At 42.3% G+C, this 17,336-nt stretch overlaps 1 protein-coding gene across 2 annotated transcripts in view; it reads left to right on the plus strand.

Annotated features, from left to right (window-relative positions):
• The window catches only part of SNCAIP (synuclein alpha interacting protein), a 149,779-nt gene that overhangs the window by 120,353 nt on the left and 12,090 nt on the right, over positions 1–17,336 (plus strand). For both annotated transcript variants that reach the window (XM_007102578.3, XM_055086730.1), the window contains exons 7-10: positions 4,353–4,478; positions 9,696–9,865; positions 14,857–14,949; positions 15,562–16,630. In XM_007102578.3, the coding sequence (XP_007102640.2) occupies positions 4,353–4,478; positions 9,696–9,865; positions 14,857–14,949; positions 15,562–16,630 (1,458 nt within the window). The remainder of the gene's footprint in view (positions 1–4,352; positions 4,479–9,695; positions 9,866–14,856; positions 14,950–15,561; positions 16,631–17,336) is intronic.

Raw genomic sequence — 17,336 nt, forward strand, 5'->3', positions numbered from 1 at the left:
GAACATTAGCTCCTGAGTCTGAGTTTAAATCCTAGCCCTACCCTTACTAGCTCAGTAGCCTTGCATATGTTTACATTTTTTAAAAAAAGAAAAGATCTCCCTGGACCTCAGTTTCCTTATCTTTAAAATGGAGATAATAGAACCTTCTTTACAGGGTTACTCTGAGGTCCAAATGAGAAAAGCCACATGAAGCACTACCCACTGCCAGCACGTATTAGACACTAGGTAAATGTTGGCTATTATGGTTGTTGGACACCTTCCACTTTATTATTTTTATTTCTATAAATATTATTTAATATATTTATTTCACTATGAATGAAGTATCAGAGAAATTTGGCAAAGAATTATTTAGGCCTTAACCTATTTAATCAATTCTTAGATGTATTTTTTTTTCACATTTTACTATCTCTAGATTCTACATTTATCTTACAGTAAATGACAATATGAGATTATTGCTGGCCATCTTATTACATTTGAACATGTCAAAAACTGGAGTGAATCTTATAATTGATGGCACGTTAGATTTGATAACCTATGATCACAGGCAAAGCTGCTTCCTTTAGAACTTATGGTTGTAACAAAACTGTAGACATTTTATTGATACCAGTAATAAACCTGTGGCATAGTTTTCAATTACATTTTTAATTAGACTGTCCAGCAAATCTCATAAATTACATGCATTAATTGCTGCTTTAAATAAATTGCATTGCCTTTAAGAACATGCAAAATACATTAAAACAGGTTACCAAAAGAGCAGAAAATCTCGAGTAGAGGAAACTAGTACATGAAGTAGGTTTCAAGTCATTAGATGTAAGTTGAATGGGTAGGTGGGGGTGTGGGTGATTGGCTGGAATGTCAGTTGGAGAGGCATTCTGTAAAACAGAAATAATACAGAAGAGCCAGCCCATCCATGGGACTGCATTGGATGTTCTCTGAAAGCGATACCTATGGGAAAATGAAGATCTGAAGTTATATTCTTCCTTTAACATCTTCTTCCTGACACACACACACACACACACACACACACACTGGTGGGGGGCAGAGGAGAGAACCCGCGGAATGTCTAAAAGATAAAAGAAGAGGTGGGCATCATTTCATATATATCTATAACCCATATGCATTTACAAGGGCCTTCTTAGTTGGAGAAAATAGCTGTATTTGTTCTGTTCTCCTTACTAGATATTTGTCAAATAAGTCACTGTTTAAATTGTAGGACTGTGGATCTCTGCTGGAATGTTCTCCAGAATCAGAGTAGAAAGCATTTCCCAGAGACTGGATGCTAAACATGCTTTTACCCAAACCAAGGGATTCTAGCCATCTCCATGTCCCTCTCAGAAATCCTAAGTGGACAGCCAGCCCATCCCTTTGAGCAGTGCTTCTCTGCACCGTATCGTAGGGGAGATTGTCATTCCCATCGATTTCTCAGTGAACAGGCCAATTGCATAGCTTCTTATTAAAGTAAATTGTCCACTGCAGAACACAAAACTGAATCGGAGGAGCTGAGCAAAGACGTGCCTTGTTCTGAACAATAAGATAAACATTCTTCCTTTATGTAAGTCTTGCATGTTGAATTGGGTAAGAGCCTTAATTATAGGAAAGAATTATCCATGCCATCATAAGAAAAGCAGGCAGGTTATCATAACAGTATGGACTGCACCTGACTGGGAGAGTCAGAGGCCAAGGCAACTCCTGCCTCACACAGACCTTGCCCTGTTCTCCCAGGTCATCAAGCCCCTGCAAAGTCCAGGTCTCTAGATTCTTCCCAGATTTCTACAAAGGGAAAATTCCTAGTCTTATGAATAGTATTCTATTTCCTATAACTCCATTACTAAAAGTTATTCAGTTATATTCAGTTATTCGAAACACTGAATTATAATAAAGGGCATTTTCTGTGCATGTGGAATAGACATATCCACTATAATATTTAATCGAGTCTGAAAAACGTGAAAGTATGCCTGACAAGAAGGTACATATAAAACGTTTCTGAGTATCTTGAACTCCTCTGAACTTTACTTGCTAAAGAGAGGAGCTGCTAGAGTATCAGAGAATATCCAGTTGTCTTCTTCAGTTTTCTGATTTGTAAAATAATTGAATTGGATAATTCCCTAAAATCTCTCCGAATCCGCATTTTTAACATTTAATATCATGGAGCAAGCCAGGTCACCACAAGCTTGACAATGACCATTGAAGATGGCAGGACTGTCCTTTTCACCAGTAGGGGCACAGCAACCTGCCCTCTTGATGTTTCTGAGTCTTAGGCATTGACTTCTAACCAGTTGGTCATGTCATTGATCTTGAGATACAGCCACTCATCCAGATCTTTTCAGGAGTTAAGGTCACATGGTTCGATCATCTGTCTCCAAATAAAAATATTTCAGTTTTTTCCCTACCTAATTAGGAAAAATAAAGGAAGTTGTTGTACCTTATGCATTCAAAACATCACCTGCTCTGGTCCAAATGTCAGTCCCAGCTTCTTCCAAGTTTGCCTCTGAAGAAGAGGATTAAGCACATCAGCCTATCTGATCCCACTCTTACTTCCCAACCCTAGCCTCCAGGCTTTGCTGCACCCCATTCTCTAGGGACGTGAAGGTTTCGCTTCCTACAAGGTCTGTCTGCTTTTGCAGCTAACACTCACCCTGCTTTCCCGGGGTGCATTCTTGGTCGGTTGTAGGTATTGATTACATTTTCTCTTCTTGCTCTTTATTTTATTTTATTTTTTTGGCGGTACGCGGGCCTCCCACTGTTGTGGCCTCTCCCTCCGCGGAGCACGGGCTCTGGACGCACAGGCTCAGCGGCCATGGCTCACAGGCCCAGCCGCTCCGCGGCATGTGGGATCTTCCCGGACCGGGGCACGAACCCGTGTCTCCTGCATCGGCAGGCGGACTCTCAACCACTGCGCCACCAGGGAAGCCCTCTTCTTGCTCTTTAGAGGGCTTACTCCCTGCTTGCTCATGTGAAAAAGGTGTGGTGCAAGTATTCAGTCTCTCCCTGATGTCACAGATGCTTTTATAAACAGTGCCCTGTTCCCCACATGAGGGGAGAAACATGAAAGGAGTTGGCTGTTTTTATCCAGCATTCCTTTAGCAGATTAGTTGGCATGTTCAGAAGGTGAAGGCAAATTTAATCCAGAAACATATAAAAGTTCATGACCAGTCCAAGCAAATAACTGGAAAAGAAAATCCTTTAAACGGCTAAGGAGAGGTTCAAGGCTATTTCAAACACATGATCATCTTTTTAAATGTCAAATTCCACCCACTAAACTTCATGCTGTTGTTTTTACCACTCTCATACTTTTTTTTTTTTTTTTGCGGTACGCGGGCCTCTCACTGTTGTGGCCTCTCCCGTTGCGGAGCACAGGCTTCGGACGCGCAGGCTCAGTGGCCATGCCTCACGGGCCCAGCCGTTCCGCGGCATGTGGGATCTCCCCGGACCGGGGCACGAACCCGTGTCCCCTGCATCGGCAGGCGGACTCTCAACCACTGCGCCACCAGGGAAGCCCACTCTCATACTTTTTTAACATTATATTTAATTTTTCTATTTTAAAACAGTGAATTCCCATCCCCCTGCTTTCTCCTGAGGCCAAACATAACATGTAAATACCGCAAAAGACTCAGTGGGTAAAATGCAAACAGGTTATGACAACACACACTGACTGTTCTATGTCTTTGCTTTTGAAAGGTTGTGTTCAAAGCTTTGGGTCCCCTTCCTTTAACATAGAAGAAGAGAAAGATTTATCTGTGAAAAAAAAAACAAAAAAACACCAACATTTGGTCAGAAAAATCAAGAGGGTCCCAGTTTTATTTCAGTGTGGTTATCTTATACTTAGCAACTTAAGACATTGCCTCTTTTTTGTAAGCCTATTGATTGTATGGTATGGGATTAGGAAGGCATGGTGAAGCATGATAAACTTAAAGTAGAAGCTAGGTATCTCAATAGTCCAAGGTTTTATAATAATATTCTTGAAGCCTCCAGATAATATAACAAAGTAACAAAAACATTGCCTTGGACTCAAAAGACTTGGACTGGTTCCAACGTTGACTGTCTCATTGTGTGACTGAGGAGGTACTCAAACTTTCTGTGAATCAGTTTTCCCACCTGTAGAATAAGTAAGCAAAACAAGAGCGTTTCTGAGATAACTTTCTGCTCTTCGAATACTCAGGGCATTCTTCTTTCATTAACTTTAGTCAGAGATGCATGAATTTTCAGTTCATACTGAATGGAAATGTTCTCTTCATAAGGTAAGCTTGGCTATATCTAAGCTTCACATGTTGGAGTTTTGTTTTCCTCTGTCCTTATATTAGACTTCACTACATGACAGTCTATTAATTCCAGCCTGTCCTTGTGTTTAATAGGAAAAGATTCTACTGTGGCTTCTTCAGTTCATGCAAGAGCAGGGCATCTCACTGGATGAAGTGGACCAGGAGGGCAACAGTGCCGTTCATGTGGCTTCCCAGCATGGCTACCTCGGGTGCATACAGGTACACAGGCCCTGCTGCTCTGGAGAGAGAAATGAGTGCATCAAGTAATGAAACAAAACATGGGAATTTTGTTCACTGGGAGAATGTCTGGATTAAATCAGCTTTTCCTCTTATAGTGGATAATGAGGAGTTATATTGATACATTTGTATTTCCAGAAATGCACACAAACACTGGCATCAATAGCTGTCTGGGTTTTTCCTGGAGTGTCACAGGGTGTTGAAGGGGACACTTCTTGCCCTTGCAGCATTACCTTAAAACCCCAATGCTGAGGACAATGGAAATGAAGTACCCCCATGTTCTCAAGAAAGCAGGAAACCACTACCAGACTGACATCACTGAGTCCGTCACATGGAGGGTGCGCCGTTCCTGCTGTCATTAGCACACTTCGCCTTCCCAAATGTCTAAAACACAGGACTGAATTTTTAAGAAAGAATTAGAAGAATTCCTCAGAGTAGCAAGCAGGAGGCTTAGGAGAGGGAGTGGTGTGGTTTTCTTCTCCCATTCTCTGTAGTAGGACTGAGCTTCCCAAAAGCATTCAAAAAGTCCCAGAACTGATTACAGGAGGCCCTCGATATTGGTCCCCTCTGCCCGTGGGCAGGCTCAGCAGGACCTCAGTTGGCCAGCCGCTCCACCCAAGAGCCTCCGGTGGCCTCATCCTTTTAGCCCAACATACCTTGCGAATATTACCATGTCCTTTGTGTGCAGTAATGTAGAGAGGTTGGGGAGCAGAGCCACAGGAGGTGGGGAGGCCCTTCCCCCTGCCCCAGGCCACCTGAAGGTACATCCAGGAGGGCTGCTTAGAGAGCACAGGGTTCCTACAGGAAGAGGGCTTGGCCTCTCGTCCCACAGCTGAATGCAGAGCTGTACAAAGCTGAGCCACACCCATTGCCGCCATCCTAACAGCACATAGTGGGAGGCCCTGCGAGAGTCCTCAGAAGCTTGGGGCACACAAGAATGTGAAAACTGGGTATTTATTATATATAATAGTTTACATATGTTAATCCCAAACTCCCAGTCCTTCCCTCTCCCACCCCCCTGTATAGCACAGGGAACTATATTCAATATCCTGTGATAAACCATAATGGAAAAGAATATTAAATAAGAAATGTCTCTATGTATATAACTGAGTCGCTTTGCTGTACAGCAGAGATTGGCACAGCATTGTAAGTCAGCTATACTTCAATTAAGAAATTTTTTTTAAAAAACTGGATAGGCTTTTTTTTTTTTTTTTTTTTTTGCGGTATGCAGGCCTCTCACTGTTGTGGCCTCTCCCGTTGTGGAGCACAGGCTCCGGACGCACAGGCTCAGTGGCCATGGCTCACGGGCCCAGCCACTCAGCGGCACGTGGGATCTCCCTGGACCGGGGCACGAACCCGTGTCCCCTGCATCGGCAGGCGGACTCTCAACCACTGCGCCACCAGGGAAGCCCTGGATAGGCTTTTTTACCTAGAAAATGTAAGGCCCTGACTGACAAAACGAAGAGAGAAGAGAGCTGAAGAGAAGGAGGGAGAGTGACAGTGTGAGGAGAGGAAAAGCTTTGAATTGGAAACAAAGTTTATAATTGACCTGGAATTTAATTTATGAACATCAATCATAATTACCAGAGTCCAACCAATCACACCATTCTCATCATTGAAAATGACCCAACATCTATGGATTTGTTCCCACATCTGCCTGAGATGTAGGAAAGGTGATTGACAACGTATGGCTGAAGGCCATGATTAAAGAAAATACTTTTACCTCACCAGATTTATACAGTTCAAAATATGTGTATGTAAGAACTCTAAGAAAACAACACTCTTTTTCAGCCTTATTAGGTATTGTTTCTTTTATTCCAAACTCAACAGGTACTTACTGAGGTCCTACTGTGAGCAAGGTAGACTGATCTCAGAGAGAAAACTGGGAAGTGAGAACTTGCTCGGGAAGGTAGAGAGGACTCAGGGAATTCAGACGATATGGAAAAGCAGTAAATGTAAGAGGCAAAAGATTCATAAAACCGGAGAGCAGAGGTCACAGCAAAAAGCTCTCTGCAGAGTCTCCTCACATGCAACCACTCTGTGGAAAGCCACGCTGATACGAAATATTTCAAGTGTCTGGGAAGTTTCCCCACTGTTGTTGGCAAAGCGTGCATCTTCTAATTTAAGACACCAAGTTGTAAAAGGAGTGATGAGAAAAGAGAGAAATTTAAATTATTACCAGGATCTGCAGAAAGATGAAAGGAGTAGCATTACTTTTTGTGGAGGAAAAATAATTGAATGAAGACTGAAAACTTCATTTTTCCATTTGACAAAACACTACTATCATATTTAATAGTACTGAAGTAGACTGTTTTTATCAGCCAATAAATGACTGCAACCCAAAGAAAACCAGCTGATATCACTAATTCTGTTTGAGATCTTAGTTATTTTCCTTCTTAATATGTGAGGAGAGGCAGTCTGTCTTTTCAGAGTGTTCGTCTCTCCACTTAACACAAATGATATTTTTGGCGCTAGACACCATGGATGTGGAAACTTGAATAATCTTGGAAGCGAGTCCATACACTGGGTGTGAGAATTAAAAAAAAATAGGTACAAAGAGATTGAAAGTAGAAAAGGGGGTGAGCGAGGACCTTTATGAAGTGAAGAGGGGACTGAGTATGGAAAACATTGGAAAGATAACTGCAGAGGCCAGAGTCAAGGGGAGTGATAACAGTGTGTTTATGCTGAGTCTCTGAGAGCCCAGGGTGAGGTGATCTCTGGGGCACCCTGTGACGTGGGTGGCAGTGGCCTTATGGCACCTTTCGTGGTGAGTGATCCTAAACTGAGAGGAAAATGAAGCTCCTTAATGACTTCTGAGTCTAAGTAGTCTAGGAATTTAAAAATTACAAGTATTTCTTGTGGAAAAAACATTTTCTATTACTAAAATAAATCCAGAGGTCTACAGACTGATCTTGATAGTGTCAAAAAATACGGCAGACTATGACAGTTGACTAATATTGATGTAACAGCTTTTTGTGGGGGTCTGTTGTCATCACAGCATAAAAACAAGAGAGTTTTGATTTTTTTTTAAATTAACAATGTCAGGGAATTCCCCGGCGGTCCAATGGTTAGGACTCCGGACTTTCATTGCCAAGGGCAAGGATTCAGCCCCTGGTCAGGGAACTAAGATCCCACAAGCCGAGGTGCAGCCAAAAAAAAAAAAAAAAAAAATTAACGATGTCAACCATGCTCCATCAAATCTCTCTGCCCTCTACTAACGGTACCCTGGCCAGATTCCTTAACTTTTTGCTTTTGTCTGACTATGAACATTTACTTCAAACCAGTTTAAAAATCTCAGTCTTATTTCTGGTTCAAAGCATTCTCCCCAACCCAGATCAGACTCAGGGTGAAAGGGACTTGGTATGGGACTGAGGCATGACTGGCTTTTTACACACCACCTTAGCTCCTATTCCCCTCTCTCTTCTGGGCTCCAGTGTTGGGGACAAAGGGGAGGTATGGAGAGAAAAAGTCAACTGTCTCTTTACTTTACTGGCAGAGGTCAAGGCATCTCCCTGAAAGTTATCTTACTTCTCTAGCTCACTATGGTTTGCCACTGATGCCCTCTGGGGAAGCCTTCAGAGGCTGAATCTCTGGTGGGCACTGTGGGTGGGGACTTCAGAGCATCCTCTAGAGCCTTCCCACTGATACCTGAGACAGGAGATCTGGCCCCGACCTCACACCCTCCTCCGCCATACAGTCCCCTCCACCTGTGTTGCATCCCACTGCCTCCTGTTGCTAAAGAGCCCTCTCCTTTTTTTAAAAAAAATTTTTAAATTTATTTTATTTATTTATTCTTTTGGTTGCATTGGGTCTTCGTTGTTGTGCACGGGCTTTCTCTACTAGTTGCATCGAGCAGGGGCTACTCTTCGTTGCAGTGCGCGGGCTTCTCATCGTGGTGGCTTCTCTTGTTGCAGAGCATGGGCTCCAGGTGTGCGGGCTTTAGTAGTTGGGGCACGTGGGCTCAGTAGTTGTGGCTTGCGAGTTCTAGAGCACAGGCTCTGTAGTTGTGGTGCACGGGCTTAGTTGCTCTGCAGCATGTGGGATCTTCCCGGACCAGGGAATGGAACCCATGTCCCCTGCATTGGCAGGCGGATTCTTAACCACTGCGCCACCAGGGAAGTCACCCAAGAACCCTCTCCTTTTTAATTGGGTGATAACAAGCTCACAGCAAGCTCCCTTCTACAACATGTGCTCAATATATGGGACATACCCTTGCCATGGCACGTGGTGGGAATGTGGGCCCTGCCATGACAATTCTCTCCTGTTCTTTTTATTCCTGATTGGGTAGGTTCAGCGACAGATCTTGTGCGCTGCCCAAGTCAATAGGAAAAAGTAAACAAAATTCCTTCTTTTTCTTATGGGCATCCCCAACTTCAAGGGCCCACCCACTGAAAGGGACAAAGCCTCTCACCACAGACACTGCCCTGCACACCTCATAAAGGAAAGGACTCTAAGGAAGAAGGAACCTCCACCCCTTCCCAGTCTCCTTCTGAGGCTGGTGTGAGATTGATAGTAGTGGGATTGGTTGGCTGCATCATTGTAGGCTCCGAAAAGAGGCATCTGATACTGACCACTGAAAGCTCACCAGAGGCTGTCCTTTGTGTGTGATGGTACTCCTTGCCCCCACCCTGTCCCGCTATGGGCTCTGGTGACTGGTTTTGGAACAACAGGAAAAGTTCCATTCAACCTTCTGTTATAGTCATTAAAAGATACGGATGTTTACAGATGGACCTAGAGAATATCATACTAAGTAAGTCAGACAGAGAAAGACAAACGCTATACGGTATCACTCGTATGTGGAATCTGAAAAATAATACAAATGAATCTATATACAAAACAGAAACAGACTCACAGACATAGGAAACAAATTTATGGTTACCAAAGGGGAGAGGGAGGGAGGGGGAGGAATAAATTAGGAGCATGAGATTAACAGATACAAACTACTATGCATCAAATAGATAAACAACAAAGACCTGCTGTATAGCATGGGGAACTATATTCAGTATCTTGTAATAACCTATGATGAAAAAGAATCTGAAAAAAATGTATATAGATATAACTGAATCACTTTGCCACACACCTGAAACTAGCAATATTGTAAATCAGCTGTACTTCAGTTCAAAAACATGAAAAATAATAAATAAATAATGTTTAGAGGGAGGTTCTGATACCATCACATGTCTCTGCATTCTCTGACAGACCCTGGTTGAATATGGAGCAAATGTCACCATGCAGAACCACGCGGGGGAAAAGCCCTCCCAGAGCGCTGAGCGCCACGGACACACCCTGTGCTCCCGGTACCTGGTGGTGGTGGAGACCTGCATGTCGCTGGCCTCCCAGGTGGTGAAGCTAACCAAGCAGCTGAAGGAGTGAGTGACCTGTTCGTTCCATGAGAACCAAGTCTGGCTGCTCATCGTTGTGCTTAGGTTTCAGCCAGGTCTTTGGAAGGCTCCCTCCTGCTGGTCTTACAGGAATTCCCTAGTATCCTCCTCATCTTCTTTTCTTCCTCCGTCCCAAGTCCTCATGGCCAGCATTCATGCCATTTCTGCAGAGGCAAAATGATATTTAAACAAAAAAAATGCAGAGCTAGCTTCCTAAGCAGAGAACTTAAGCCACAGTGGACAAGGGGAGGGAGCCTCTCTCTGTGTTCACATCTCAGGGTCAAATGACGTGGCAGGCACGGAAAGCACACGTGGGCATCATTCCAAACTTCTGTCCTTAACAGTCTAGCAAATCATCAAAAGCAAGAGAGAGAGAGAGAGAAGGGCTAGAGATGGGCCAGTTTCTCAGTTTTCTCAGAAAGAAAAATGTATATTTGGGAAATTATAGACAGGTCACCTGGTAAATATCACTGGCAAATTTATTATAAAAACTAAGCAGACGATTCATGAATCCTCAGAATTTAAAATCCTCAGAATGTAAACTTAGCGTGATGTTACTTAAAACACTCTTTGTCTAGCTAAAATCAGTTCTTTTTGATGAGATGATTCAGCTGGTACACACTGCATACCTAGCTGCCAGGGAAGCATTTCTGGGAGGCTGCCATGATATGCTTGAAGAAAGGAGGACCAGAGGAGAGGCCATCCAAGGGGTCTCCAGCAGGTTGAAGGATTAAGGAGCTGATGCTCGTCTGAGGGGACCGAGGTCAGCCCTTGGAAAACACATCAGCCAAATGACAGCTGCCATACTAGGAAGGGAATCACTGAACATCAAAAATAGTACTCAGAGTAATGGTGGCAGATTAGGAGGACAAACCTTAAAAATTAAATTTTAAGGAAAAAAATGACGTTTTCCTTTAAAATTATAAAAAATATTTTTTTTCCTTCTTTCCTTGTGAAAAAAGACCTGTGGTTGGTAGGAGGCCTTAACTGATTAGAAGTGTAATTCATGCAACAATATGACAAGTCCTGAGATCCTCTGGTTCCTCACTAAACTCGGGGAATTGTTTTCTCTCTCTGCTTCTACTCTCTTGCCTTAGAGGTAGGAGTCTCTGTACTCCTCTGCTCCTCGCCCTGCCAGTACCTAGAATACTCTCTTTAATGAATTTAGGCTTTTTCTAGGAAAAAAAAATAAAATAAAATTTAAACTTAAAAATTAGAACAGTTCCTTTCCCTCCAAGAATCCTCTGCCCAGTTACGCAAGACTCCCCGGGGGGCAGGTGAGCTAAGCGAGCTTGAAGGTCTGGGGAAAATGCACACAGATTCATAACTCAGTAAGTTATCTTGCCACAGCGAACATACTTGTACACATGTCTTTATGTACATGTATTGGTGTTTCTGAAAAGAAGTTCCTAGAAAGGGAATTGCCAGAACAAAGTGCATACATATTTAAAATGTGGATAGATGTCACCTACTGTCCTTCCAGAACTGTTGTACCAGTGGACACTCCCCCCAGTAGTATATGGACATATCCATCAAGAGGAACTTTAAAATGGTCCAATGGAATGTTTTTTCTTAAGGTTCGTACTCAGAGAAAAGATCACAAAACCTTCCCCTGTCTCTTACCACGGAGTTGGAGAAGCTTTCATGAGTTATAGTATCTGTTTTATTGGTAGAACTCTTCAAGGTCGGGGTCTTGGCTGCTCTCTCTGTTGATGATCCTGGGATAAAACACACATGTATGCTAATAGACAGCAGTTCTTTCACTGTCTCCAAACTGAAAGCTGTAGACAGTTGTAGTTAGGCCAATGACAAGATGAAATATGAGAGGTTACGTTGTAGACCCTAGTCTTGTACTTACTCTGCGTCTCAGTGAGGTTGGCAACACTAGAAATGAACAGAGAAATTCACTTAGTCTAGCCTCAGTACACTGTACCCTTCAGGCTCTAGGGCATCAATAACATCGAAAGGTGCAGGAAGAATGATGGAAAGCACTAGTTTTTCAGCCCAAAATTGTGAGTGGGAGACAGTCTTGAGTGCCTTTTCCTACTAGAATATTTTTACCAACCCTTTAGAGTTAATAAACATAGCTATTATTTAGAAATGGCAACCTTCAGCTCTCTTAGAGATCCTGATCTACAGGCGTAGGTATTATGGGTTGAATTGTGGCCGCATGAAATGATGTGTTGGGGTCCTAATTCCTGGTACCTCAGAATGTGAGCTTATTTGGAGATAGTCTTTACAAAAGTAATCAAGTTAAAATGAAGTCACACACACACACACACACACACACAGTGTATTTTACTTTCCTTACGTAAAAAAAGAAAATTACAAAATACAGTGTGCAGTATAATCTCATTATCTCATTTCTAAGAAATCCCTCTCTCTCCCCCCAGCTCTCCCTGCCGCCCCAAGCTGGTATGATACACTCCAAAATGTTACTCACTCTTTCTAAATGGTTTGAATTTTTAAAGTAATTGTATTAATTTAGCCATCAGAAGAAAACTAAATTAAACAAAGCAAGCAAACTCTTTCCATGTTGGGTAAAAACAATTAAATAACTTGGTATTTTTTCAATAAAGAGAAAACAATGTATGGTAACACTCGATTTACTCTGGACATAGAAGCATATTATCAGAATGTGCGTTAAAGTTAAGAAAACAGGTTAAAAGCCATAGGTTACAGAAAGTGAAATCTGTTTAGAAAACACATTAATTATTACAGAACTTGGAAAAAGGAAAACTGATTCTGATTTTAGAGGAGTAAGCAGTATTTACCGAACTCTGCAGTATTAGTGTGGTACCCCACCCCCGCAAACTGTCCCCCAAAGATGTCTATCACATCCTAATCCCTGGAAGGTATGAATATGTTACCTTACATGACAAAAAGGGAATTAAGGTTGCTGATGGAGTTAAGGTCACCCTGGATTATTGGGGTTGGTGCAATCTCATCACATGAGTAACAGTAAAGAGAAGGCAGAAAAGGAGATCAGAGAGACTCAAAGTGTGAGAAGGACTCAATCTGCTCGTGCAGACTTTGATGAGGGAGGAAGGGGCTGTGAGCCAAGAAGTGCAGTAACCTCTAGGAGCTGGCAAGGACCCTCAACTGACAGCAAGAAAACAGAGACCTCAGTCCTACAGCTGCAAGGAACCGATTCTGCGCCTGATTTGAATAAGCAGGACATAGACTTTCATCCTAGAGCCTCCAGAAAGGAATGCAGACTGTGGATACCTCGATTTTAATCTGGAGAGACCCATTCTGGTCTTCTGACCTACAGAACTGTAAGATACACATGTGTTGTTTTAAATCACTAAGCATATAATAATTTGTTAACAGAAGTAGAAAACTAATACACTTAGCATCAAAACTGGTAGCAGCTCTCGTGAGCCGGGATGAGGAACTAAACAAATGAGTTACAAGTGTTCTTAAAAGGACTGCCGAGTCTTAGATACTGGCTTGAGGAAGCCCAGTCTTCTCCTTGCCAAATGTCACTGCACATACTCAACAGCTGTCGGCTGCCTAAATTTAATTCTGTGAGAACAGATTTCTATAATAACCTTCCATCAGCCCCAAATATTCTCCTTTTCTCAGAAGTGGTCAGTCTTAGTCCTAACATTCATCCCTAAGACCTGAGAAGTCTGTGATCTCATTTTTCTCACTCATTCTGTGACTCACATACTGAAAACTTAATTGTCTAAAGGAGGAGCCAGGAATCTTTTCCCTAAAGAGTCAGATAGTAAATATTTTAGGCTTGTGCACCACATGTTCTGTGTCATAATTACTCAACTCTGCTTTTGTAGCGTGAAATCAGCACTCGATAATATGTTAATGAATCTGTATGGCTCTGTTTCAATAAAACTTTATTTACAAAAACAGGTGATGGGCTGGATTTGGCCCATAGTCTATAGTCTATAGTTTGCTGACCCTAGTCTAAAGAACGAATAAAAAATAAAAATACGTAAGAGCACCCTACTTTTCCCACTTTGAAATTTGGAACTGCATGTCAAGTTTTTTAGAAAAACATTCAGTGAGGGGTTAAAACAGATGAAGAAAGATTAAAAGGAGGTTAAACTCCTTTTATAGGGTTTTTAGGTGTCAGAGTGAATTATGACACAGTCAAGAAAACTATTTGGAGGCAGTTAGATGGACTGATGACAGAAATCCCACGTACGAATGGAGAAAAAAAGGACTCTATTCTCTAGATTCTAAAAAAGCCCTCAGAAAAGACTAATCAACTTTAAGTATAATATATGAGCATGTGAAATATGAATATATAAAAATATGTGAGCATATGTCTAGTATACTAGTCTGCTAGGGCTGCTGTAACAAAGTACCACAAACTGCCTGGCTTAAACAACAGAAATTTATTTTCTCACAGTTCTGGAGGCTAGAAGTCTGAAATCAAGGTGTTGACAGGGTTGGTTCCTTCTGAGGGCTGTGAAGGAGCTATTCTGTTCTGTGCCTCCTTCCTAGTTTTTGGTGGTTTGCTGCCAGTCTTTGGCATTCTTTGGCTTGTAAATGAATCACCCTGGTCTTTGCCTTCATGTTCATGTGATGCTGTCGCTGTGTGTGTCTGTCTCTGTGTCCAAGTTTTCCCTTTTCTAAAGGACACTTCATACTGTATACTTTCTACATACATAGACATATATTAGGGAAACTTTTTCTATGTCATAGATATTCAAATATATTATCATTCTTAATAGCTGCCTTCATAGAAATAATTATAAATTATTTACTCAGTCTTATTGATGATCATTTAGGTTACAGTTTTACTAATGTGAATAATAAATATCTTTTGGGGTACTTTTGATTGCATCTTCAGGAAAATTTCTGAATTATAAGGATGAAGATTATGCACATTTGTAAGATTTTTAGATTTATTGCAACTTATCGCAAATTATCATGAAAAAAATTTATACCTGTTAATTTATGGTAGTAGCAATGTGTCAGAGAGCTTATATATTTTGGTTTGTTTTTCCCAGACAGACAATGCAACGTGTCACACTGCAGAACCAGCTCCAACAACTTCTGGAAGCCCAGAAATCAGAGGGCAAATCACTCCTGTCTTCACCCAGGTAATACCAGGAACGTTGGTGGTTAGAATTCTTAACTGTCTTTAATGTGTGAGCCTTCGTTTGGACTTTCTTTTAATATCTTTTAAGAAGATAACAGAAAACATTTTATTCTTATAAAGAGGAATAAAAATGAGCTATCACATGGAGAAAGGCACTGGACTTAGGGTCAGAAGACTTGAGTTTATCTCTGGCTGTGCAATTTCTTCTTTCCGGGACTATAAACAAGTCACTTACTCTTTCAGAGTCTTTTATTTCTTCATGTATGGAATGGAAATAAGGATATGTAGGTTCATAAGGTTGTTGAAGATGGGATTAATTGAGAAAATTTGTGCAAAATTAATGTATAAACAATAAAACAGTAGTTTATTGTAGTTTTGTAAAACTACAAAAAAATTAATTTTGTAGTCAAAGCAAAAGGTATGAGGCATACTATACTGGTTCTGGTTGCCGCCATGGAATGTTTGTAGATTGCTTGAAACAGATATTCATTATTCTTATTTCAGTCTTAGTGATTTGTAAGTTATTAGTGGCATTTAAGCCATGCAGTGATTTGTGGCTGAGTTATTTTAGCCCAGTAGGAAGTCATCTCATATGTCCTTCATCCTCTTTCAGTTCACCATCCTCCCCAGCTTCCAGAAAGTCCCAGTGGAAATCCCCAGATGCAGATGATGAGCCTATAGGAAAAAGCAAACCGGGAATCCAAGAGGGGATTCAGGTTCTTGGAAGCCTGTCCGCATCCAGCTGGGCTAGGGCCAAAGCTAAAGACGAAGATTCGGATAAAATCCTACGCCAGTTATTAGGAAAAGATATTTCAGAGAATGTCTGCACCCAGGAAAAGCTGTCCTTGGAATTCCAGGATGCTCAGGCTTCTTCTAGAAATTCTAAAAAGACCCCACTGGAGAAGAGGGAACTGAAGTTAGCCAGGCTGAAGCAGCTGATGCAGCGGCCACTGAGCGAGTCTGACACAGACTCCAACAACTCTGAGGACCCCAAGGGCACGCCTGTGAGAAAGCCTGACAGGCCCAGACCACAGCCTGTCGTGGAGAGCGCGGAGAGTATGGACAGCGCAGAAAGCTTACACCTGATGATAAAGAAACACAGCTTGGCATCAGGGCGCAGGTTTCCTTTTAGTATCAAGGCCTCCAAATCTCTGGAGGGCCACAGCCCGTCCCCCACCTCAGAGAGCAGCGAGCCAGACTTGGAATCCCAGGGTCCAGGCTCGGGAACCGCTCCCCCAAGCCAGCCCTCTGGAGAACTCCCTCAGCCCAGCCCTGACAGCACAGCTGCCCAGAAAGTGGCTACGAGTCCCAAGAGCGCCCTCAAGTCCCCATCTTCCAAGCGCCGGACATCGCAGAACTTGAAACTCAGAGTTACCTTTGAGGAGCCTGTGGTGCAGATGGAGCAAACTAGCCTTGAACTAAACGGAGAGAAGGACCGAGATAAGGGCAGGACCCTCCAGCGGACCTCCACAAGCAGTGAATCAGGGGATCAACTGAAAAGGCCTTTTGGAACCTTCCGATCCATCATGGAGACACTAAGTGGCAACCAGAACAATAATAATAACTCTCAGGCATCGAACCAGCTGAAGACCTCCACTCTGCCCTTAACCTCACTTGGGAGGAAGACCACAGACGGTAAGGGAAATCCCGGCAGCTCTGCTAACAAAGGAAAGAATAAGGCGGTGAGTGCTGTTTGGAGAATATCCCTTTTATTCCTTTAAATTAATTATATTGTTCCTAACACTACAGATTGTTGCCCTTGGCCACCTTGAGGGCATCCCCAGGAGAATTCCAAAGGATTCATGAAAAGCCAAATTCATGCGTTTCTAATGAGATATGTCATGTTAGAGTACATTTTGAAAATACTCTAAGAGAGAAAGATTAAACAAATCACAGGAGATTGTATTCTGGTCCCTAAATTTCCCTAAGTAGTTTTGATCCTTGAGAATTAGGAGTCATAGGGAGGCATTTCTACAAGATTAGACCTAATTGATGTGAAATCAGGCCCTTCTTTGGCACTGACTCTGCCGCAGGAAGAGTTAGTTCTCCTCATGTGACTGGATAGTTTATTCTCGAGCCCAATTAAACAACACATAAATAGAAACTCTGTTTCTAAACTACTCAAGTTTGGAAGGACCTTTAGAATGAATACACCACAGGGACCCCCTCATTGGCGTTTTACGACACAAGCCCCTAAGGAAGCTCTAGTGGTCTGAAGTGTTTGCCAGCACCGAGGGGACAGCAGAGTATGCCATGAGCTACATTGTGTAATTGCATTTGTTGCAAAACCATGCACTATAATCTGGATTTAAATCCAGTGAATAAGAGATACAAACATCTTTTTAGGCAGCATTTTCTGCATGCTCTGTGCATGCCATGCCCTTAAAA

This window comes from Physeter macrocephalus, chromosome 8, assembly GCF_002837175.3.
Source record: "Physeter macrocephalus isolate SW-GA chromosome 8, ASM283717v5, whole genome shotgun sequence".
NCBI lineage: Eukaryota > Metazoa > Chordata > Mammalia > Artiodactyla > Physeteridae > Physeter > Physeter macrocephalus.